This window comes from Temnothorax longispinosus, chromosome 2, assembly GCF_030848805.1.
Source record: "Temnothorax longispinosus isolate EJ_2023e chromosome 2, Tlon_JGU_v1, whole genome shotgun sequence".
Classification (NCBI taxonomy): Eukaryota; Metazoa; Arthropoda; class Insecta; order Hymenoptera; family Formicidae; genus Temnothorax; species Temnothorax longispinosus.
The window spans coordinates 17,448,161-17,474,700 of record NC_092359.1 but is presented as its reverse complement, the minus strand read 5'-3'; the positions used below and the strand labels follow the sequence as shown (position 1 = coordinate 17,474,700).

Genomic DNA, 26,540 nt, shown 5'->3' with positions numbered 1-26,540 from the left:
TTATGAATCAATGTTATGCATATGAATAATCATTATTTCCGGATAGAATTTATTGATAAAATGATAATCTTAGCGGCAGGTGAACAGAATTCATAAACGTTTCGCATTTTACTTTAAAAATTTATCAATTTATTTTTACCCTTTATTTTCAACAGGATTTATCAACTCTCTTGATCGCTACGAAGTCATTAGCTCTCTTTTACACTCTCTATAATCTTCTTGGGATGCACGTTTTTTTCCTCTAATCCGAATCATCCTCGTTCCATCCCATTTACCCGCGTGCTCTTCGATACCGTTCTACCAGCTTATTAATCCACATTCTTCGGCGCTCTCATTTTCCGTCGTTATAACGAAGCGTGCCGCGTGTTCCACGAATCGCCGGGATGCGTCGTTATCCTTTATGGCCAGCATTACAGCAGGGTATCACGGAGGCGTGCAGGAAACGACGACGTTACGCCAATGGCACGCACACGCGTGCACGCACCTACTATACCCGAGCATAATCGTATCGCGACGCTGCACGCGTGTAACCCATTACATGTATCACGTTACACTTCACACGCATACATACACATACACCCATCATCAAGCGGACGAATGCATGCACTGGGCGTCGCGATAAAACCCAATCGACCAGAAAGACCAGGCCAGCTTGCTTGTTCACTGATTTTTACTGCCTTCCTATCGCGACCAACCGGTTCGGGGGAATACCGGTCGTTCCTTTCTACCTACGAACCGATCCACTCGTGCAGGTGACCCCTTTAAGTCGGTACGACTTCGTCCATTTTTCGTCCGTGGAAATTGCCGCGAATCGTAGGTATACGTGACGCTTGCCAAGTTGAATTGAATTTAATTAATGCCTCGAAAAATATTTCTTACAAGATAAGCTCTTCAAGACCGACCAAATGCTCTTGACAATTCTAAACAATACATCTGATGTAGATTGCAGTTGGACATACTCTTACGGATTAGAAGAAAACTTTACTTTATTTAAATAAAATTTAGATGTTAAAGGTGTGAAGAATGACATGCAGTTGCAATTTTTGAAGCGGATGATCTCGGACGAAATTTTCCTCGACTAAAGCGAAAATTGATCTCTTAATCCCTTTACCGCTCGCGACGACTCACGTGAATGCTATTAAATTTCGAGGTATCTATAACAAAGTTTCCGCTGACTCATACACAGCCCCCAGTTACGGATAATGCCGAAAAACCATTTCAGTGCTAAAAGGATTAAACAACCTCATATATCGGATGTCGCGGACGTTATTCGCCGCCGCGCCGTAGCTCCGAGGGAAGGAAGTTTAGCTCGGGGAATGCAGGAGAGGGCTCGGTGTCTGTCCTCGAAGCCGCATTATACGATCGCAAGTAAATTCGCGTAACTCCCGCCGCCGTCGTCGCCGTCGCCGTCGTTTGTGCACTGCAACCCTTGTTAAGCGACAAAAGCCGCCGCCGTCGTCGACGTGCCGCGCGTTTTATCTATGCGCACGCCCGACTCGCATGCAAGTCAAGTATCCAGAGGAATATTGACAGACAGCGGACCACACTTTCTCGCCTCGCCTCGTCGTGGCTGCACGCACAATTCACGTCGACATCGTCATTTTTCTTCTACGAGAAAACGCGGAGTGCTCGTTACTAAAGCGCGAGAATTTATTATCGTCCGTTATACAGTGATGTGTATATGTACCTCGTTAACGCGGAGTTTTAATCACCTCTCGCTGAGTCGCGCGGATGCAAAGATTATGACGGTAAAGGGGTATTATTAAAATTTCAGGTGATCAATTTTAAAAAGCTTGGAGGAGGACAGCCGGTGGATATTGTACGTTAACATCCGTGAACAACTTATCTATGGACTAAAGAGCTAATTTACCTACAAATTGTTTTACGACTTAATGACAAGTTCCTCGACAAAATTAAAATAGAATTAATTTTTACTTACTGATAGCTTCGTAAAAAAAACTATCACATGGGTGTTTTATTCTATCAGTGAAAAATTAAAGTTTAATTAAGGTATTCCGTGTAATTGAATAACAACTAATGGCTTGACATTTCTGTTACAAAGGAAATGAAGAGAATTATAGTTAAAAAATTTAAGACTGAAAATTTTAATGTGTGTGAGAAAACTTTAAAAACATGTGATTAAAAAATATATTATTCCATAAGTAACATTGACGTGCGCAATATTGGGAAAATGATCGTATTGAAGCCACGATTAATATTATATTTCCGAGATTATCGAAAACTGAGGAATCCTTTTTTAGTAAATTTAACCTGCCTGATAGAGCCCCCGTCCTTCGCCCCTTGATGCGATTTTCACGTTCGTGAATAATTTCCGGTGCTATTCGATGGAAATGCTGCCGCCGCTGAGGACCAGCACGGAGAAGGACGAGAGGAGCTGCGACGAGGGCAAAGCGACTAATAAAATATGAGCGAGGGTTGCTATTCGAATCCGCGTAGCTCACGTTGACGATCGAGAGATCCGTCGAAGCTCCACGTTTGAGGGATAATCGCGTGCGGTGACCCGAAATAAACGCGGATTTCTGAATCATTTAGTACTCCACCTGTAATATTAAAACGACCGTGGCGCGTATATTGCCGGTAATACGGAGAAAGGGAGAAAGAAAGGCGAGGCGCATACGCGCGGTCGCGTCCCGCGCGATGAACTGAGATTCGCGATCCCGAAATGCGCTCCACGCGAGAACCATTCATAATTTCTGCCCGCCATGCAAGATAAACGGACGAGCGAGACGTTGGCGTGTCTCGTTAAAAGCGACATTAGTATCCGCGTCAAGAAATTGAAGGCTCAGTTTAAATATCTTTCAAACGCTTGCTGCCAATTACCTCAATATCTCTGCGCAATTTATAACAGTGACAGTAACCAAGAAAGATCAATAACAAGAGCTAATAAAAAAATAAATATCGAATATCTTTATGGTTTTATGGTTTCTCTTATATCTTTGCAAAGGTTGATTTCTCAAAGCCGATTTTTTCTTAAGAATTTTCGAATCTGTCAGTAAAGCAACGTCTCTTTTTTTTCTAATGCTTTTATAATACGCATTCCTTGATAGAGATCGAAAATGTACGAGCCCTTGACAACCCTCTCGGCAGTCCACGCGGACGGGCGGCGTCCGTGGATACTCGTATCTCGCCGCAGAGCTCTTTTCGCTCTTCCTCCCTCGCATTCCTCTCTCGTCTCCACGCGTCGCGAAGTTCCGCCGGGAATAAATCCAGCCCGGTCCGGCGTGTGTATGTGTGCACGCATTCATGCATAGTGCATGTGCGTTCCTCCTCCCTCCTCCCGTTCGCGAAGTCGCGCCGGCAGACGTGTTCTCGATGTGCGCGGCCGGCGCGTATACGTGCACGCGCGAAACACACGCGTAAACGCGGGACGCGAGCGCATAAATCTACATACATGTACGCGGCGCATACCTGACGGTACATAAGCGTGTCTCTGCGCTATGTATAATATAACCGTGTTTCCGCGTACATAGGGCGCGTGTTTCTGTGTGTAAGTGCGGCGTGTGTACAACGCTGTCGGAGCGGCAGATATTCGCCGATCGATCGCACCGGGTTATCTGACTGCCAACGAGAATTCATTTTCCCTACCATCTCTCTCTCTCTCTCTCTGTCTGTCTATCTCTTTCTCCCTTCCGGTCTTCTCTCGCCCTACCTACTCACCCCTGCTGCTTCTCTCTTTCCATCCCTCGCGCTCGCTCGCTCTATCGCTATCCGTTCTCCCTTACCCTCCGTCCATTGCGACTCCCTTTTTCCCCTCTTTTCCTCCCCTGTTATCCTCCCTCCCTGACGCATCATAATAGATCTTCGCCCGCGTACTTCTCCCGCGCCCCTCTTTTCATTGTATATCCTTTGTTTCTTCACTCTCTTTCTCTTTCTCTCTTCCTCTTTACCTCCTCCTTCCGTTGTCCGTGACAATTCTCTCGTGTGCTCGTTAATCACATTACGCGTGTATACATCCGCGCGCAACTAAATAGAAAAGACGACGGCGGCGAGAGGAAAAAGGGCGAAAAACGATATTCGAGGAGTTTGGCGGAAGAAAGCGGGTGATAGGTGGGAAGTGGGAAACTCGCTTTATTTCGTTTCTTTTCGCGACAACATTGTTGTCCGTTATCACCAAAACGGTTTCCTTGGAGACTCAAGTAAAGATAACTTCGCGGGGGCAAACTATTCGCGGAATGTCCGCGCTGCTTCGGCGCGGAACTATTTTCGAAATAATCTCAACAACGCTCGCGTGTGCGCTAATAATGCATCTCGCGGGAATATTTTGTCAGCTACAAAAAACTGGGAGGTTAAAATAACCGATGTCTATCCAATAGAAAATAAAAAATGCATAAAAGTATATTCAAGTGTAAAGTGGTGTTTTGAATACGTCTTATATTGTTAGGCTTGTGTGCTTATACATGTATAGATTTTCTGGAAATTATGACAAGTTTTAAAAGATACCTTGACGCTCTGTATACGCACGCGACGTATTATAAACGCTTGTAAAATGTTTAAGTACGCCGCGGTTACGAAATCACTTTAGCTTTATTTCGCGTCGCAAATTTTATTTTTATCTATCGCTCGACACTCCAATTATCGCCGCCGTGTTTATGTTATCGCTCATTTATCGCGGTAACGTTGGAGAAAAAGTTCGATTGTTTATCGCTGCGCGATATCTACGAATGTTACCTGTTATCGTCGGCGACAATGAAAATCTAGGTAAACGCGGGCAAAATATCGGAAGCCGCAAAATTACGTTTAAAAATACTCTCGATATCAACAACAGCGGAACGGAAAGAACAGTGAATCATGATGGAAAGTGCTCGTCGCGTAATGGCGCGGCGGATCGGAATATCGGTCGTCTCGATACTTTATACGATGCGATCGACATCTCTTTTTTGCCGAGTACTTCGCAATGCAATAATTTTAGAATTGCCTCGACTTTAAAAGCTGCGGCTGCTACGGAGTGCTTTTTATCCTTCGGAATGACTCTCGATAGTAAAACCTGATACCGAAACTATCTTGCTACTGATCGCTGAATTGAGAGTGGCGCTCGATTGTCTTATTCGTGGAAAGTTTTTGCCGCGAACAGTCGTTTTCGGAAAGAAATTAAATTCGAAGTAAACGCTTGCGATTCCCTGAAGCGACTTGAAATAGAAGTGAGTTTTAAGGTGATTGTGTGGTAGAGGAATAACTTTCAATGGACAAAACATTTCAGTTCATATGTAATTCGGACCAACCGTTTGCTGGAAACGCGAGAGATTTGACGTGTCGCAATTTCAACTATGCTAACAATTAATAGAAGTAAGTTTTTCTCGGGATAAGTTAAACTTTATTGATTACAGCCATTCCAGCGGAGTGCCGGCCGAGATGTTTTCACGTAATTAGTTTGGCGAACGTCCGATCACGATTCGCAAATACCGAAGTGCATTCGGGCAAATCGATATGCTGGCCGAGTTGCCCAACCGCGAGATATCCGTCCTTTCTTGGAATCGCTATCGCTTTGAATCATTGATTGAGCTTTATCATGCAGACAGCTCGCTTTAAGTCACAAATAAATCAATGATCCCACTGTTCGCCTTCCGCTAAATTCCGTTAAATTTCATACCACAGTGAACTTCCGCTCTCATGTTTGCCCGAAGATAAGTATAGAACTTGAATAAATAGACCTCTAAATATTAGAGTAACGACATAAATCTCCCAATATTCACTCAAAAAAAGATAATAACAAATGCAGTGTTAGAGTCAAATTAATTATACTAGTTGAAAACAAGTTTATAACAAGTTATAAAGGATATAAAGAATCAATATCAATATTTCTTGATAGAGTCAAAGTTTTACCATCTGACAGATATTTCATATCCGAAAACGAAAGATTCTAATTTATAATAGAACTAGCGCAACCACCACCCAATGACAATTTCTTGGTTTGACGTTAGTCAAGTCTTGCATTTCCTCTCACAGTCTACTCTTAAATCGCCAAGTGAGTGGCATTAGTTGCTCCAGTTCTAAAATGTCCGGGTTAATATTTCACTGTCATCCGGAGACGTAGAGAGAGCGCAAGACGCACAAAAGTCTCGAGGGCACATCTCAAGAGGAATGATCACCGGCAGTATAATCACATCATCATGGAGCACTTACGTCGTCCGAGGTCGAGGACGTGGGACCAGTCCGGGCCGGTCGGTCACTGTGAGCGTTTATCCATGATGAGGCAGGGAGCGGGGCAGACCGGTGACTTGACTTTCACTGACTTGACACAGCACACAATCATACGACGGGTTCTCCGCGGGGCGACGAGATCATTAACAATCGCGCACGAGACGGGCGCGGCACAAAATTAAGCTGTACGTGTATATATACGTAATCGTCCTTGCATCCAGGATCCCCTTTAAAGGCTAGGTCGACGACGGTGAAGCCCTCTCCACTGGAAAAATCGTATCGATGTACGCGTGCGTTCCCCCCCTGACGACAGACGCGAACGACTTCCGGAAGATTCGTGGCATCGAAACGCGTTCGCTGTATATAACGTCTAGGAGTAGATAATCGGAGCGACGAGCTGAATCGGTAGGTAAATTGATTTATCCCGGGCTAAGCACAAGCGAAGGATAAGTATAAGATTCCCGAGGGGGGGAAAGTTGGATTCCGGGATCGTGACCTCGTTCAGGAGAAACGAGTCTCATTAAATCCCGGTAAATTTAGTAAACGCGAACTTTAACTGCTCCCTAAACAACAAGAACCCTTTCCCAGATGTGAAACATAGTTACTCGATAAGTTTGCGAATTGATTGAAGCAAATTTTACCCTAGCGTTTGGTGATTCGACGTAATGAAAAAACATGCAGAAATACATCTTACTTTCGTTGACGAGATTAATCAACAAACGAGGTAAATTAAACGCGAAAAGCAATCGATCGAACGATAATTATCGCTCAATATTTTTCCGAAATGTTGATAAAATATCAACCGATATCAATTATATGAGCTAACATCGACCGGAAGGTCGAAGGAAGAAAAATGTTCACTTCGGATGACACTGCAGCTACGAATATTTCAACTGAAGAAAATGTCGTCAGCTTCCACTGACGTGTTAATTGAGACAGCGGTACGACATGGTATTGATTGAGAAACCGAGGAAACTCGCACTTCAATTATTAAAGCGAAGGGCACTGAACTCGGACCAACCCCTAACTAGTCTCCAAACACTAGAAACTAGATCCTTTCTCAGGACACGAAGGACACAGCCGCGCCGTGCTGGCGACAATCAGCATCGACTTGTCGTCACTGATCGCTCGGGACCCGCTGTGCAGAGTCCCCGCCCATGTATCTCGGGGGATAAACGAAGATGGTGTGCGAAGTTCCCTTCTTCAGCTGTCACTGAGCTACATCACGACGCATTATCGACCGGATATTAGATGCCACGAATCCGCCAGAATTCTTGCGATCCGTCCGGCCAGCCGGAGTCGTCGCTCTCTCACAATCACCTCTCTCTCTCCCTCTCTTTTCCTCCCTCTCCCTTTCTCTCTCCCCCCTCCCTATCTTTGATATTCTCGCGATTTTCGATATAGCTCTCGTGATAGCACTATAAATCGCGCCGCTAATCTCCAGGGGTAGAAACGCGGGATAAAAAGCTGGTCCCGGCCGCGATGTATACCCTCGACGGCGACGCGCGCGGGCCGGTCAAGACCACAACAATAGGAGAACCACCTCGTCGGTTAGCGGAAAGGGAAGGGGGAAGGGGTAGGTGCGCGCGCGCGCGCGCATGTACGAGAGACGGCGGAGCGGGACGGGGGGGGAAGTGAAGGGGTATCGTCGGGCAGGCACCTTCACCCTCGAGACGACGGACGATAGGTCGACCAGGCGGTAGAGACAAAAGCGCGTTGCTGACGATCAAACGCGAACTGCGATACGCCCGGGCCGCAGTGCTGCCGTCTACTGGCACGAGCTTTGCGGAATCGCTTGGCCCCCTGCTCGCCCCGGCTCCCCAACACGCCCGTCACCCTGTGAGGTTCCCTCTCCTTCGGCGGCCCCGACACCAGCTTCCACCACCCGACCCGACCGCCAGCTCGTCAACTGCATGCTCGCCGCCGCCGCCGCCGCCACCGCCGTCGGACTCTACCCCGCTCTCCGCGCGAGTAGCGATGGAGGGTCGATCCCTCCGGGTCCCCTTTCCGTACCTCTCCCTTCGCGTCCCTAGACTACCCCTATTTTCCTCTCCTCGCTCGTTCGCACCATGCCCCGGCGCACGGTCGTCATCCCACGAGTGGAGCAACCGCTTTCGAAACCAGGAACGTCACGCGAGTGACGATAATGTTGCAAACTCGGCGAGCCACGGCGATGCATACGCGATAAACTGTCGGCTACCCTCCTCCTTGCTCCTCTTCGCTCTGCACTTCCGATCTAACTTCTTGCCCGATCTGTCTCCCCCTCTCATACACGCTCTTTTTATCTACCGTGTCTGTATCTACCTGTCTCTTCTTCGCACACGTGACTTTCGATTTTATACACAACCGGTGATACAAAATAAAAGTTTATTTGCATTTCTTCAATTCTGTCTTCAGTTTTACATTCACTTGCTACATCTGTTCTTCTTATCTAATTTCTCGTTTTGTATTCCCTTATCTATTACTCATCTTTCTTCTCATTACACGTGTTATTCTAAAGATTTAGATTTCTTATCGTTATTCTACCTACATTCTTATTAATTAGAATATTCATTCACGATATTTTAATTCGACATTGTTTCACTCGACCATATAGTCTTTTCTCTCCTTCCTCCTCCCTCTCTTTTTTTTGTTATTTAATAGTCTCTTTGTTATAATAAACCGTACGGCAAACTCAGCACGACTAATCGATGTATTCTGATAAGTTACCCTAACTTATCGTATAAACACCGCGCAGCTGTCAGGCACGACACGGGCAAACAGCGAATATACGGATACGCAAATCAAGCTCCATAAAAATCCACTCGACTGGAGCTCGAAATGGCGAAACGAGTGCGCGGACGAGAAGAGAGAGAGAAGGGCGGCGTGAAGGGAAGGCCCTTTCACGAACGAGAAGTTGCGTTCGAGCGATCGCGGAATCGTAATTAATTGAATTACGCGGTCGTGGCGTGGAATTCGTTGCACGTCGCTCTGGAGAACGCTGTCGCTACTCCGAGAAGCTATTACGCGCTTGCACGAGCGCTCATTTTATTGAAATTTTCAATTATATAAATTGCAGAGAACGCTTCTTTAACGGGAGGAAAACGGTTTCCCCTACCCGAAGGTGCACAGCATGGGCGATCGAAACGTTCAGTAAGAAAATTAGATACGAAACCGGCACGTGCCTGGAACATGTCGTGAGCACTTTCGGGATTTTCCTAGACCCTTTTTTCATACTTTTATGTATATTGAGCGTTATTTAATCTTATTACACTCATCTTATATCACTCATCAACGCTGTAGATCTAGATAGAAAACAGATATTTGATATATATTTGATGGAAAAAGAGCAGATATTTTTCGTGTAACGAACTGACTGTAACTAAACATTTAATAATCGATAAAAAAAAACTCCGACCACAATATCGATAATAAAGTTATCGGATTATTTAATTACAAACTCACGTAAATATTATCACGTTATTTACACGCATTTATTCATTAACGTTTAAGCTTATCGAAATTATACTAAGGCTCTTGATGAGACTACACTTCATATATATGTACTTAAACTACAGTTAAGCGTTATCCGAAACTAGTAGGACAGATATATTACATCGCTTCAAATCGACCTCGCGTAGCATGAGTTCGTGCCAAATTATGCTATCGTGCCAACAGGTGACGTACAGATAGTGGTTTTGAATTACACTCTGATGACATTCGTTATATTGCCTATATAATAACCACGCAGTAAATCACGATTTCAAAGTAAGAGAGATTTTTTAACCCGTTGGATGTGTAGATGCAATAAGCGTGCGCATACACATATATACATATACACGTACAACCGAAAAATTGTATTTATCGCATTAATATTTTATGATATGGCTGCGAATTATACTCAATATCTGAGAGACATTCGAAAACAAAAATGTGATAAAGATTCAGTTGTCACAAATCATCATATTCAGCACGGATGGCTCGTTATTAATATTCGAATGTAGCATATGCAATAATAGAATGTAAATTTATATACGGAATATTCGCTGTTTTATTCAGCATTAATAATCTTAGTAATTACGTTCCGACTTTCCGAAAATGTAAAGTTCTCTTAAGTAAACCAAAAGCTTTTGGTGGTTTAATTCCGTAATTTAGTTCACAATTTCTTTTTCTTCTAAAGAACCATTACTTGATTCTAAATCTATCCTGACTTCGAGATTAAGGAAATATCTAATTAAATAAGAGTCGTTATAAAATCCATCAATATTAAAAATAGAGACTCTGCGACAATCCATATATATCGGATATTAATTCGCTTTTGTTAAGTTTCATTAATTTTATGATTTGTCTCTCTCCCCTCTCTATGTAAAAAAAAAAATACAATCCATTAAAATAATGATAATAAAATAAAATCAAACGTGATAACTAAGTTTCCTCGTACAAGAGACAAATGCCATCCTTTTGCTCTCCGATGTAGGTCAGGATCGGTTTTCGCGATATAGCGCATCATCCGCATTATATTGAGGCAATAAGAACTTACACTCCGAGCTCCTTTAGTGCACGACTCGGTAAAGCGGAGCGAATATCGATTTCAAGCAGCGTGGCATTCGGCCATTCGAGCATGCCGAGCGAAAAACTTGGCAATTTTACGGCGCGTTTCTTAATGCGATGCGCCGCCGCGTTCTCCATTGCCCTGCACAATGATTCCGATTTATTCGACCGTGAGACGCGCGGCCGACGAATCTCTAGAACCCGCCATCAAGAGTCGAGCCGACGTTACGTGCATTCAAAGTGACTACCGGATTATCGGCTTCCGATCACGGTCCTTTTACATCCCGCGTATAACGCGAGATCGCGCCAAGTTTTAACATTCGAGCGACATACGACGTCGTATAAACCTCGCTTCATGTTTCTCGCGACTGCAATTTATTTAGACATAACGGGATCCGGCCGCGCAATTTGACCGAAATTTGGAAATGTATTTTTTTTATGTTTGAATGAGAGAGAGAGAGAGATAAAATTTTTCTGCCACGAAAAATTTTGCGCGGAATACGCGGTATGCGAGAGATCGTTAAATTTTTTCACTATTGTTTTCCTCGTGTCTCTTAATTTACTCGTGGAATTTTTTAATTTAAAAAAAGGGTCCAATTTAATTTAGCAATAATTGATGGCCTGTTTGATAAACAATCTAAACGACAAGAACTACGTGACATACAGTTATACCACTTAACGTCGAATAGTGAAAAGGACGATATGCATTTATTTAAGGTAAACCCGAGGCAGATCTTCGAGGGATAAAGGAGCACTTTCCTGCTAGCGGCAGGCAATCTGTACGACGTACATTTACTAATTTCTGCGCCGTGTGTACGTGAACAGAAGCCAGGATTCTAGGCGGAAGCCCATTGTGAATCGGCGAACCATGAACGAAATGGCTACCTTTACGCTTAGTCGAGTATGGCTACGCGGAATTTATCGGTAATCAATATTGAACGAGAACGGGGAAGAAGAGGGTAAAAAGAGCTAAAGGAAAAAAAATAGAGAAGGAACGTGTGGACGTGTGTGTGAGAGAAGAGCTTTATGGTGCCGCGTGTCTCGTTGTTTCTGCAACTTTCTTGCTTGCCGAGACGTCTGCAAGCGTCTGCAAGTTCTCGAATGATAACTCGCTGAGAATTTGGATATAATAACATTCTATAATTACCTGCTGCTCAATATGCAGAGTGACAAACGCGACGTAATCCGTCAATACGCGCGAAATGATTCACGAAAATGGAAACACTGACCTGGGACACTGACCCTTTGGGGGGAAATTATATGGCATGCTATATCTCTACAGTTATCACACTAATGGATGTTAATCAAATAGTCATTTCTATAATAAATCTATATTGACACATTAACAGCTTATGTATATATAGTAGATATATTTAAAACAGTTTGACACGGATATAAAAAACAAGCGATTAAATGTCATCGCCAAATTCATCCAAATGAACAATATATCTATTTAAATAACATTCAGTGAAGATACTCTAAAATACTTCATTTGAAATTTAATTCAAACTGACGTAATTTTATTTAAATATTTAATTAATTGCAGTGCTCCAAAATAATATAGAAAAATACGAATGGAACAACCTATATTATTCATTTCTACATTACATTCCCTGTACCTATGTAAATGTTATAGAAATCGTATTGTTTCATCATATAGTATTCCCATTATGTATCATCCTCCCTAATTAGATGCAATAAAACCATTGTTATTTAATTTCCCACGATGAGAATACAATTGTCTCTCTTTCTCTCTCGTTGCACATTTATAAAAAAATTTCTCAGATAGACCATTTGATCGTTTTTTGCCATCATAAAAGCGTTATGTTCCTCCGACAATTTTTTGCCGAAATCAGCGTAACCAGATTCTTAACCATCGACATTTCGTTCTCGACGACTGACCTCTCTCTTCAAACGCCACGACTCCCGACGTCGATCAAGGTGGGAAGCCGGCACAAAGTCGCAACACAACACGCAGGGCCGGGCAGCTGCCGCGGCTTTATTTATGCGGCTTACGGAGGTATCGATCCGCAGAGCGGAGAGAACGCGCGCGGCGCGCCGCCCGTTCGCGGGAGTAGTTCGGCCAGCCGGGAACTTTGTTGTTCGGCAACTGAAAGTTTCGCGGGGAAACTCCCGCACAAACAGGTGGAACGGGCGACGAAGGCCTTCTGGCACCAGCCGACGCGCAACATCCTATGTGTGCATGGCTGGTGAGAACTCGAGGGTGCGTGTATAGGTGTGTGTGTATTCACGCGCAGCCAGCTTCCACAGAAGTCTTCTTCAGAATGGAGGATAAACGCGCGCATGTACACACACTCATACATACATGGGTGCACATGTACATAGAACACAGTGAGAGCAAATAGGCGCCAATACAGTGCAGAATGTGGATACGCGTGCGTGCCACATTCCTGTTCGCGTGTCAACAATATCGCGGGTGGAGTGACACAAACAGCCCCCTCCTTTCCCAGCAGTATTCAAGGAGACGCCACCAGGGTCAACCCCTTCCACGTGGGAAGAAGCCGAGAAATAAATGATCTTGTCGCGCGCTTCGCGGGGAAAATTCGATCAGTGAAAATCCCTATCGCGGAAGTGAGTCAATCGCAAATGGACCGAATATCCAAAGCCAGATTGATAATTGAATGACTTTTTGCGTCGAAGAAACGGAATGTATATATATTTACGTCGAAATACTTAGAAACCGAGCTCTAAAGTTTCGTCTAAAAATGCGTTTGAAGCCGCGGCCAATGATTCCATGAAAATGTAAACTGTTTAGTCTACTTAACGCAATAATCTCTTGACTGACCTTTAACTCGAATAGCTAAAAAATTTGCGGGAAAACAAGATCCTAACATTTACCACATGTCTTGTCAGCCACGGATAAAAAACTAAATCGATTAAAAATAGCAGTTATTTTGCCATGATTACACGTCGATTTTAACACAGTAATCTTAACGGGTTTCCTCCCCCCCCTTCCGAGTTCTCCGTGCAATTAAACTTCCACGAAAGTTTTTTACCGTAGTTGGATTACCTTATATTACGGACGCTTAGCGGAAGTTACGTGGCACGTTTGTAGGACACGGCGTGAAACCCACTTTTCGCGCGACAATTATTAACGGTGTAATTAACGTTCGCGTGAGCGACAGCTCGTTCACGCCCGTCTCCGATCGTCGATAATGCGCGTATCAGCACGACCAGACGCATCCCGATCGATGATATCTGACGAATTCATCTACCCGCCGCGCTGGGATTTTACCGCTTTATGCCAGACGGGGTTAACGCTCGACGCTTAGCGATTTAACCCCGAACTTGCCGTTGTATCTCACAAGATATACCCAACATGTAAAATTCCGTAATTATGTTTACACATCTCTCTCTCCCTGTTTTCTCATTATTATATCAAGTTTAAAAGATAAAAAGAGATGTTCGAGAAAAACTTTACCTCATTTTCCTAAATTTTAAATCTTCAAAAAAGATGCATTTTTTTCTTAATTACGTAACTATTTTTTGTCATTGCACTATTTTTTAAATTAATGTTGAGAGAAACGGATATATCTTATTAATTTTAAAGGTAAAATTTAAGTCAAGAAATTAATGAGAAGCGATGCTCGGCGTGTTCACGGAATTAGAGAGCGCGTCAACTCAATTTCTCGCGAGACCGAATATCAATTCATTGTCTATATCCTTGTTGCGACGTCAAGATGTAAACAGAATGACGAGCGAAAGAGGGAAGACGGGGCAGACTGTCTGGAATTCACTTCGCACGGCAAACTGGAGTAAGACTGAGGACGACGAGCAGGCAAGGCAATCCGGGGGGGACCGTGGCCGACTCCCATACCCTGTTCTACGTTGATGGGGAGAAAAAGGGGTGGCAAGGAGCAGACCGCGACACGAAGCCGCTAGATACATACTTCGTGGAATTTCCGCAGGTTTGGCACGGAATTAACCAATTTGCAAGGTGATGTTTTGTGTTAGCCCGGCCGGGTAGGTAGGTAGGTAGGTAGAGTAGAGTAGACAGGTAGGGGTGTGTTTTGCGCCAACCATCCGGCGTTGCTCACCTCCAGCCCCCCGCCCTTCGCGCCGCTACCACCCCAACGGCGCCGGTGGATGGTCCCCACCCGCGTGACCTGCCCGAGAATCAATACAGCTACCGACCGCCGCCCCAACCCCCATCCGACCATCCAGCCAGCCAGCCACCCCCTGCCCCACCTACTTTCCACGTTACGCACCCCCTTATACCATTCTCGAGTGCCGATTCCCATTCTGGGTTCGCAGCACTGAGCCACGCCGTTCCCCTTTCTGCCACATTCACCCTATCCATCCCCCCGAATCCACCGTTGTGTTTCTCTTTCCATCACTCTCACCCTCACAACCACCGACTCACCATCGCACCCCGCTCCCCTCGTGCCATTACCCTTCCTGTTTCTCCTTTCTAGCTTCTTCGTCCTTCTCCTCGCCCGCTCGCGTGTCCTTCGTTCGTTATCCCTCCCTGACCCACCCCCCTCTGTCCCAGCGCAACATGCCGCAAGGTTTAGTCGTTTCCCTTGGGCTGGCGTGCAGACTCGGCCAACCACCCCTATTGGCCAAACGATCCTCTAAAGCGGCCGGGGCTGGGAAGGGATAAAAAGAAGATGAGACGGCGGGAACGAGAAGGGCGAATAGATACAGAAAGAGAGAGAAAGCTTATGAGTCGATCATACCAGGTGAACTTGAGAGAATTCGAGGGAGAGATTGGCGACCAGCCAACTGTTTCGAACCGGAGCGGGGTACTTGCCCGACATTTACTAGTCCGACTAAATCGAATCTCTCTGCAAGTAGTATCAGGATAGTGGCGCAGTTGCAACGGTCTCCCTAGTCTTTAATTCGGAATTCGACGTGATCCGCAATCGCGATTTTGATGTTCATTTAATATCTGTTATTTCTTTATTATAAGCTAATTTGGAGATAAAGAGAGTTGAAAATTTTTTGTCATAATGAATTACATACTTAATGTGCATTATCGCAATTATTTATGTAAAAAATAATTATTGTTTTTAAGATTGTCCTGCAAAAAATATATATTCCCTTGTTATTTTTACTGTTATTTTATTCACTTGTTTTATAAAATAGTTAATAAATAGGAGGAAAGGAAAAGGGGTTCCGTTGCAACACCTCTGAAAATAGTTGTCGTGAAGGTTGGATTTGGAGAGGGCGGGATTTCTGGAGAGCGCGTAACTTTCGCCCACTCGTGAAACTTGTTTCGAGAATTTAACCGCTTTTGCGAGAGAGTCCAAGAGTACGACGAGGAGTATCGTTTATGCGAAAGTTGTAGGCGCCACGGGAACACTGTTGCGCACTTTGCGGCACAGAAACGGTTCAGTAATTGAACGCCTCGATCTGAGTATTCATCCTTCGCGGAAAATGTCCACGAGTTTAATGAGAAATGAGGGAAATGACGGTCGAAGAGAAATTACGAGAGGATCCTCTTCCCTCGGCGATGTTGACGCGGTTTTATTCCGCTGCGGTAGTAATCGAGGTCACGACTTGAGCTCCAAGTACGACTGAAGCCAGCAAAGAAAGGAACAAAAGTGGTCCAGTAGGATGACGAATTGTTATCATTCGCAAAAATAGAGACCTTGTAATTTATGCACAGAAGCAAACAAATTTAAACCTTATTCAACCGCGGAATTTTAAATCAAGATTCAATTATAAAAATATTTAATTCTGAATATTAAATAATTGAGATGTATAACAACCTTGAGGTTATTTCTCTTAAAAAAAATTACTCTGGTATCATCAAAAAATCATTAAAATTAAATTTGAAGGTCCTGAGACCCTAAATATACAAAATATTCAGTCACGATGTACTACTTCGCTATTAAATCGATCATATGTCACGAATTTCTCTGCTGAGCGGAGTTTAAAAGTATTATAAACAAATTTTGAGAGCCTGAGAAAGCAAGGAAAGCAAAGTCACGATGACTGATATCTTAAAGACGAGTGTTTCTTCGTCGGCACGACCTCGTCTCGTAAGCTCTTCTAATGATCGGTCTTCGCAAAACTCCCGGGTGCGAGAGTTCCATTACGAGCCAGTAGTCGCAAGGTTTAATCCCTTTCCGCGAGTTTTCGAACTCGTATAAGCCAGTCACGAACTTTCCGACGAAGCTGCGTCGTCGCTCGCGGACCGAAGTGCTCGGCATGACTCACGAATCCCACCACGAGCGAGACGAAAGTTTGTATGCAGCTTACGATGTTCCTGTACGCATCGTGAAAATATACGAACGCCGCGGGCGTTTCCTCGATTTTAATTCACAAGTTAGTATACAAGCGCTACGCTCATAGTGATTATCTCCTCTCAACGGTTATATCACAAAAATAATGTTTAATTAATCAACATAACACTGTAAATTCCATAAATTTGGATGTACTCATAAATTAATAAAAATATAAACTTTTTAAATATGTATAAAATAGATCATGATCGTAAATCAACGATGTTGAAAATGATTACTTAGCGTTCGATGATTTATTATTCAAACTCAATACCATCAATCTCCGATAATTGACTGCAACGCCGGGTAAACACGCTGTTATTAAAATCTCATTTTCGAGAACGGTTAAGATTGCGCAAACCTCGATCGTGCCGCGAATCGTATGCGAGTTTTATGCGTGAGAGAAAAAGAGAGCGGCTACCCTTAATGTTCAGATAATGCGCGACCTTTAACGCTTCGGTGCTGACTGAGAGCCTGTAAAAATACGATTTAACGCGGCGAATCATTCTGAAGCCTCGCAAGAGACGTGAGAGATCTAATCGTCAGAGTTGCGACGGTAATTTTCCTGCGCCAACGAGCAGAATAATTCGCGCAAAACTCACGCGGACGTATTGCAGAGTCTGTGGACCCAGGCGATGGTTGGAAAATGTTGGAAAATTAGAAACGGTAATCAGGGAGCTGTGCCACCGTACTACCCCGGAGGCTTGGCGGCCGCCTTAAAAGGACTAACCACCTCGCTTTGACAACCCCGAACTTTTGATCGCTTAACGTGCAATTCTCTTTCGGAGTTTCGGCGCCCGATTCTCCGCGCAAGTTTGCCGAGCCGCCTTTCATGGGAACGAGTTATTCCTACTTCCAGATTTCTTCGTGCCTCGAGGAAACTTTGGGGAAACTTTCCGAATTCGCTCCCTTCGATCTTACAAATGCTCTTTAATGCGAGAGGGGCTTTTCATGGTCCCTTCTTACCCTCCCCTCCCCTTCTTCCCTTCTCTCCTTGTCTCCGGAGGCATTCATAAATCATTTTCTTTCGTCGCGAAATCCATCTCCGCCCCGCGATTATCCTCCTTGCAACGAGAGCAAGGTGGAAACCAGCCAAGGAATTATACTTTCTTTCGTAACCTTTGTCGGATGGAATGTACCAAGCCACGTCGATGAGTCGCGCTTCGCTAAGTTCTGAGATGAATGAGCATATCCGACACGAAATCTAATCGAGTCCGCTTAGGGAAGGGAGGGTACAAGGTGTTCGAGGATTATCAAACATTCTTCATATTCTACGACGCGCAAATTCGATTTCACTTTTTATCATTGGTCTTTCTTTGCGCGCCAAATAAATAGCTATTATATTTACTGTCTTGTTATTTTTATCACTATAAATAAATAAATAAGCTTTACGTTAAATTTCCGTAAAGATAAAATTAACACAACATATACTGAGGATTTCATTATTTTATAAGAATGTATCATATTTTTAACATATTACGTATAATAATCGTGTATTACTGTACTTAATTCGTTATCGATATATGCTAAGATATTGAACTAGAAAGTAATAAAACGGAAACGAATTAGATGTTATAATCGCCGTAATGATTACCGTGACACATTACAGTGGAACTTCGCGAGATTCGATTTGATGGACGTCTGATGTATGTATTTAGGTAAAAGTATCTTTCTTGAAATATACTACGCGAAGAGTGAATCGATACAAATATGACATTCAAGTGGCGTCGGTTATTTTTGCATGAGATCGTAACGATGTATTTCAGAATGTACGAGCACCCCACGTCGGAATCGGAAAAAGACGACGCCTGCGGCGCTTAATTGTATCTCCGAGACAGTTAATAACGATTTCATGTCAACGCAGCACGCGATTCCAGGCAGAATATGCAATTACGATCGCCGTTATTCTCGTCGCGTCCCTGTCGTCGTATGTAGCAGAGGTAGCAGATCCAACCGTCGAGGCGATAAATCGCGAGATTTATGTCGACAAATTTGACAACATAAACCGTGGAATAGCACTCACTGATCCCGGAGAACAATGCCGAATCGGTGTCTGATTTGCATTTATGAAAAGAGCAAAATACTCGCTGTCCGTATTAATTAACTCTCTGTGGCGAGAGAGCCGTTATTTGTGGAGAATAATAAATCGCGGCGTCCGATATAGTATCCGCGAAATATCATCGAAGGATCGCAGAAGAGTAAGGCTGATTAAAATCTTAATCAATGAAATGAGAATAGATATTCAAAAACAAATCTAATTTCAATCGTGGATATATATCGTGGCACTCTGTATCACAACCGCGACCTGATATTCGGTTTTATCACCGTCTAGTTCGACCATCGCCGTTATCTAGAATCGGAGGTGCACGTCTCTCCCGAGAAATTCATGGCGCGGGCACGCAAGCACGACAACTATGCCCTCGATTGCCGCCTGGACGGAAAATCGAGCGATGGGAGAGACAGAAGAGACAAAGGGAGGAGAGAGAGAGAAAGAGACAAAGAGAGTGAGAGAGAAAGAGGGGGAGGGAGGGAGGGAGAGAGGAATAGGAAGGTGGGGCATTCGCGTACACGACGAACGGAAGTCGGCCGCTAAGGTAGCAACGGACTCTATTCCGGGCTTCCCGATTCCTGAAAGCCCGAGGGTGCTGCAAGCTCGACTCTATTGATTTCCTGCGTTAAAGGGAAACGCTCGGTACGCGTAGGCATCACTTTGTACATCGAAAATCCAGGCGCGAGACACCTGGCAACAGTTTCCTCGATACTTTCCATTGTATTTTGATGTATTCATCTGTATTTTATATAAGTTACTAAAAGGAGAGAGACTACTTATACAATTTTAATATTAAAATTAATTAATTACTAATAAATGAAATTAATTACTAATGCATGGTACTCTCTTCAGAGGATTTGTTCTTAGAATAAAAACATTTTTAAGGAGATATAATATGAAATCATCGTAAAGATACGTTCGATGCTTTTTGAACATATTTTTATGTAATAAAGTTTGATAAACAGAAATTTTTGAGTCTCAAAGTGCTTCCAAACAGTTTTCTTCCATATTTATAAGTCAATTATACACCCATTATACAGCCAATTGTAAAATGTATAAGACACCGCAAATCTTCAATTATATTTTATGATAGAAATATCAGGGCAATTGTTATCTTGGCGCCTGATATATAACATCGACGTAATGTCACTGAGTTTCGTTTAAGATATCTGCGCAATCGATAATCGATGTCCTATTTTCCGTACCGCCGCTTATCTATAAGCTCAGGTAACACAATAACCGCGCTGATAACGGCTCCGAGACAACGATAACGGTACTCTCGCGAGCATACATCCCACCAATATCGATAAATTAAACGTGTGAAAATTTAATAAAAACGTCTGGTTGAATGTATCGCGTTTCTAAATCGCGATCTAAATCACGATCTAAATCGCGGCAAATCTTTTATCTCGCCAATTGAATCTTCGTGTATACAAGAAATCTGGCAACCGCGACGAGAGTAAGTGATCAGAATGCGCCTGTCTCGAGCATTCATACGTCAACAACGTGCATCGCGAGCGAATACGATGAGGTATACGTTGCGAAAGCATACAACGGCACGATTACCGACGGCGGTTTCCTTTCGGAACGGCACATCGACTCGATTCCAATTACGGTTTACCATGTGACGGCCGCAAGCGCTATCGTCACGCGCGAGGAAGATGTTTGCCTCCGCGGGAAATTATCGCGCCTTAATTCGTGACTCTTGGTCGCGCGATTTATTTCGCCGATAAATGCCTTACAAAACATCGTCTACTAGTTACCGCGGCGTTGCAGAAATTTAGATTAGCGCCAGCTCAGCGGCGCCGCGATAAATACCGGACGTCGTAAAGTGCATGCGTTAGTGCAAACATCTCTTCGTTTTCCTCTTTTTTGAAGCGTTTAGACCAATGCGCCAATCTAAACTACTCTCGCCACTATTAAAAAGCACGTTCTAGAGAATGAAATTGAAAAGAAAAATTTGAAAGGTTTTGAAACTCGAGTAAATGCACTTTACTTATCGAAGTAAATTATTATGTGTGTGACATTATTACGCGAGGGATTTTTCTCTTTTCTTTACCGTTACCGGTATATAAAAAAAAATTTATAAACGATTTTAAATTAAACTTTTTCTAAAGTAAGTTAAGTAAATTTGTATGAATTCATAAAATATTGTACATCATCAAATGTGCGGAAACACAAAGTGCGGCCATAATAATAATTTTATATAAATAACGTGAAAAATAGGTTGCCCAGGAAACATGGGTTAAGTCAACTTCATTATGATGACTTAAATACATTATGTACATGAGGTATTATATGCGGAATATAAAGGCGCGTCCATACACCTACTGTTTACGATACTTGCTGATCGTAAACTATGCAGAACGTTTAATAATAGAACGAAATTGGATTTCACTCACCACAACGAGCGCGTGCGTCAGAGCAGTCGATGACCTCGACCTCCTTGGTGTCATGCCGACGACCTCGCCCCTCATGATGCTCTCGACGACTGCATAAGAAAAAAAGCGAAAACACATTCTCACTACGTTTCACAATTCCACTTATCCGACGATATTACTTACAAATATTATTATATATACTGATACAATTTAAAAAAATAAAGATATATAAGTATTTGCGTAGCGATAATTTCATATTAGACAATATTGAATAACATCCGAAAATACGATATTATAAATAATATTTAATAAACTATTTAATACGCTTTTAGTTTTTTAAATAGCATTTTTTAAAAACAGTAATGTTACATCAATGCTCTCATGCAAAACTTTATTGGAAATTTTTCGATATGAATTTAATTGCTGCGCTATTAATTAAACATATACGTTTTATCTCGTGCTAATGTTCCTCACCTCCGTCGCCAATCAGCCGCATTTGTACTAATGTGGGATCCTCGTTATGATCTTCGAGGACCGTGTCATCGGTGACAGTCAAATCCTGAAAAGATAATTAAGAAATAATCAGGTCATTAAAAAAAGCAGTATTGAAACTTCTAAATATGTATAATCCCGGGTAGATTTATAAAACTCTTTTAATATTAATTTTCCCGTTAATGATAAATACAATCTCAAGCAAAAACACTATTCTATTATCTGTACACTCTTCTCTTCCTCTCTCTTTGCGTTCATATTCTTCGCCATTAACTCGTCGGATCGTCATAAATAGCTGCTATAATGATAGTGATACAGGTCGAGATGCTCAATTATTTCCCAGGTTCATCGATCTCGAGTCTTTACGAACGATTTCATTCGCAGTTGAAAAATTTATTGCATAATGGATGTTAATCGATTTCGATTCTTCTGAGAAATTTCGTGACTCGCCGCGGAGCGTTTATCTGCCAATTCGCGGGTCAGAGATCGGCCGATCGATGGTCTGGCATCTCGTTAAGAACCGTCACGATCAACGCCTCTCCTTGTCAATACGCTTAACTGATCGGCGGCGAGACAGAGTCGTCTGCTGGTAGCGAGACTGCACGCGAGCTGATTGCGATGCAGTATGTGTAGATTTCTGTCGATACAATTTCCGGTGCAATTCAGTTTTTATCGCCTCCCTTATTGACAATATCGACACTTCAACCATCGTTAAAAATAGAAATTTTCTTAAGTTCGTGCAAAATTCAGACTCTGCCATGTGAAAGATCCGACTGAGACATCAACGTTAACAAGATACGACTATAATATGATTGATAATAATTAAAAGAGATATGTCTCTTTATTTTCATTTATTTAAAGTTAAAACAGCAACGGAGTAAAAACATTTACTCGATACATGTATAAGGATGAAATAAATCTCGCGATTTCATATTAATTCATATTAATTCTTTTTACAAAATGGAAAACAATGTCTCTCATACATTTTGATGCTATTCGTCATCGCCTCGCGATATTTCGTTAAAGTCTTTGAGAGAGAACGTTTATAGAACGAGGAATATTCGAATAAACTTCAACAGGCAATCGATTCGATTCCACCGGTACTTTCGAGAAATATTCGAGACAGACGTATATACGAAGGGAATAAAGAGACAGAAAAGAAAAAGCTCGCTAGCGACAAAAGCTCCCTCAGACAACCCAACCGATATTTTATGTTTCTTCGCCTTTCGATCTCCGCGCCTTTTCTGGAACGTTTTCTCGTCGCGGACTATTTCAGGGATTTAGTTTTCCAATAGGAATGCCGCGCCAGTGTCAGGATAAATTATCGGAAGCTTTCTCGCCGAGAGACAAGACGAGGAGGATTACTTTCGCGATGACGCGAGTCTGTCGTTCGTTTCTCTACCTTAGGATGTTTAACGACAAAAAAACGCTGGAAATATCGGCCGGAGAAAGAAAATTGGCTCGTTTAAGTTACTTTGAGATACGTTTTATACTTTCCATAGTGTTATGACAAATCAGCACACAGCTTCGTCGTATAATATATTTTAAAATACTAAATATGATGAAAAAAACTGTATGCCAAAATTATCTTCAAAAAGTATTTAATCGATAAAATAAATATGGAGAAATAAAAATAAAAAATATAGATCTATATCTATAATAGTGCAAAAAGGATTGGTAAAATATAAATAACCAATTATCTATATTTCCAAAAATTTTAAATGTCTCAATTTAAATTACTCTATACATACGTTATATATAAATATATAATTAAATGCCCTATAATTTTCCACTTTGCAGATATTTAAAATTTAGAAGTTCACTGAAATAAACTTACAATTAGTAAATGTTCAGGGTGATATGATTCTAATAATGACTGTTTGGTTAATAATTAACGAATGTGTCTTCTTGCAGAGCTGTCATTAAAATTGAAACTGTTTTCTTTTTAATCTTAACTTATTATTAATTTGGAAATAATAAATTAATTCAGATTAATTCTGAAATCCCCTGCACTCTAACTCTAGAATAATATCGAATAAAATTTAATTTCTTTTCTTGTAATTTCATTCGATTTCACCAAAATGGAACCAAATTTATGTCGTTAAAATAAAGAGATTACATTGACTAAACAACGATCTGTAATTTTCGATTTGTTTAAGTGACATTTGTCACACTGTAAATCACTTTCCTTAAATATCAATTCATATATAACTTGTATAAAAGTATTAAATCTTGATAAAAACGTTGACGAATTTAAAATCAAACTGTTATATAGGTCAAACAATCACAGAGTAAGAGATCCCCAAAAATTGCTGCAGGATATTTCCAATCTACTGATAACACGTCCCTGTAATATTTATTATCTGGCCGGACTTACCTTGGTGGACTCGTTGTAACCGACGATCACGGCTGTGTACCATTGTGTGGTGCCTTCCGCCCGATAAACTTCGACTCTGAAGCCGACCAGAACGCTGGGCGTAGTCAGCAGGATCCTCTGACCGTCCTGCATCTCGGCCCATCTCCTAACGGCGTTTCCCCAGGGCATCGCGCCCTTAGTCAGCTCCCAGTCCTGCTGCAAAGACAAGCAAAAAAGACTGAGGTTAAAGCTTCGCCCGTGGAACTTGATTAAGAAGAGCGGACTATTCTTCTCTGCTCGAGAAGCTGTCCGCGATTTTGGAAGGAAAAATAACGAAGGAGGAAGAACTCTCACAATTTGATAAGAGATAACAAAGAGAATAAAAACTTTACGGAAACCTGAGCGCACGAGATTTTGTTCCCCCGTCTAAAAAAACAGACTGCGATTCGTACTACGCTTTATTGTGTATTTTACTTATAATTTTCAAATATAATTGATAAGTGCGATATGAATAAAACTTTAATTATTTTATTTTATAAAAATATAAGGCAAAATACTTGAATACGCGTAATGTGCCATTATGTGTCTAATTATAAGTATAGAAGCTGATGCGCATTCTATCTTGTTCGTTGACTTTGTTTTTATCTCACGTATTAATATGTATAATTATAGCGTGACGGGAATAAAAAGCTGAACAGTCACAAAAACAATACGTTGAAACTTGAAATATCAAATCTGATTAAGGGGAACAGAGAAGTAGCATATTATCATATATATGCAATCCCAATAATCGATATATAGCAGAACGTTTTATTCACACTCGTAAAAGTGGCGTCTGTCGAGAAATTAGATCTGATGAAACAGAAATTAGCATCGGAATATTTAATATCCTTTTGTTATCAAATCTATAATTGAATGTCTCGATAATTTCTAACGCATTAGAGCGCCAATCAAAATGTGGCATTGAAAAACGTTAATTACATCACTGTCTGGCTTCTCGGGTTATAAATAGTCGAAGAACTGTAATTAAAACTTAATTTGTTTTGTCGCCCGTACTACATATTAACAAACTGAACTTTATATAACGTGCAAATAAGTGGCTACAACTTTTAAGTGACATCATTTCCAAGTCGACCGTACGATGTTGACAAAAATATTCCATTTTTAGATTAAAACTAATTTTCCGATTTACGTAACTCGAATCTATGCATAATCTCAAAATTAAAGTATTCTTATCAATTTTGCACGGTTGATTTAAAAATGATGCTATTTTCAAGCAGGAGAAAATCGCCGAAAAGAGAGAGTTCGACAAACTTTGAAAGCAAGGTGCTTAGACTTTAAAAGTTTGTTTAAAAATGGTTCTAGGAGTATTTCTCGCAAAGTTACATAAGTTTGTATTTCATCATTTTTGCCACCGATCCTAAGTGGCCCCTTGTTGAAGAGTACATTTAAAAATAATATAATTCGTAACAACGGGAACTCTCTTGAGGATATTATGTAGATTCAAAGAGGGAGGGATAATGTCAATTTTCGCCTTGTTTTGCGATAACTTCTTTTTTCCCCGATGACGACTACGCGCTCGAGCGAGCACACCGCTCGCGTTCGCATTTACATTACGTCATCGCTACGCCGTTACGTCAGACACGCGTTATGCAATCGCGTTGCGCACAGCGTGACGGCGCGAAGCGCGTTAATGGTAGTAATACAACGGCAATTAGAGCGTTATTACCGAAGCACGAGAGCACTTAATGTCTGCACAGTGCTCGTCGTGAACGCGATTCACGAGGCTTTGCAAGGAGTTTCCGTGCGGGACCAATCGCGCTTCCTTTCCTCGATAGACTTGTTCTTCTCTTTAATTTCAAGTCAACTTTAAGATTTTAATTTGTTACTTAATCAACAAGCTGATGAAGAAATATAGTTGTCATCATATTAACAAAAAAATTAATTTGTTGACAGAAGTCCGTCATATTTTCGATGACGGGAAATCGCCCCTATATTTATCGATCAGTCTGTAGATTAAAAAAAAGGCGTATGACCGCGACCAAGCGAGAGGAGGCATTATACGATTCGACCAGATTTAATGGTATAAACTTAACTTTTGTTGCCAACTGTTATTATCTTATGTCCGTTACGGTTTGCGTATATTTTCCCAACTTTTTCCCGGTTATTCCTGGAGTCTTTATTACGCGAGTGAATCGAACGAAATAAATGCTTGAGAGATGGAAAAGTATCAATCTTGCGCAATCGAAGAAAACTGCGTAATTACGCGAGTAATAATTACTTTTCTAGAACTGGAAATATGACGTACATCTCGAACTCGA

The 26,540-nt window shown here is 42.1% G+C and overlaps 1 protein-coding gene across 3 annotated transcripts in view; it reads right to left on the bottom strand.

Annotated features, from left to right (window-relative positions):
- Kdm3 (Lysine demethylase 3) overlaps positions 1-26,540 on the bottom strand; it is a 281,688-nt gene that overhangs the window by 194,715 nt on the left and 60,433 nt on the right. For all 3 annotated transcript variants that reach the window (XM_071771085.1, XM_071771086.1, XM_071771087.1), the window contains exons 4-6: positions 24,241-24,435; positions 21,846-21,930; positions 21,393-21,481 (exon numbers count right to left, since the gene is read on the bottom strand). In XM_071771085.1, coding sequence (XP_071627186.1) covers positions 21,393-21,481; positions 21,846-21,930; positions 24,241-24,435 — 369 coding nt within the window. The remainder of the gene's footprint in view (positions 1-21,392; positions 21,482-21,845; positions 21,931-24,240; positions 24,436-26,540) is intronic.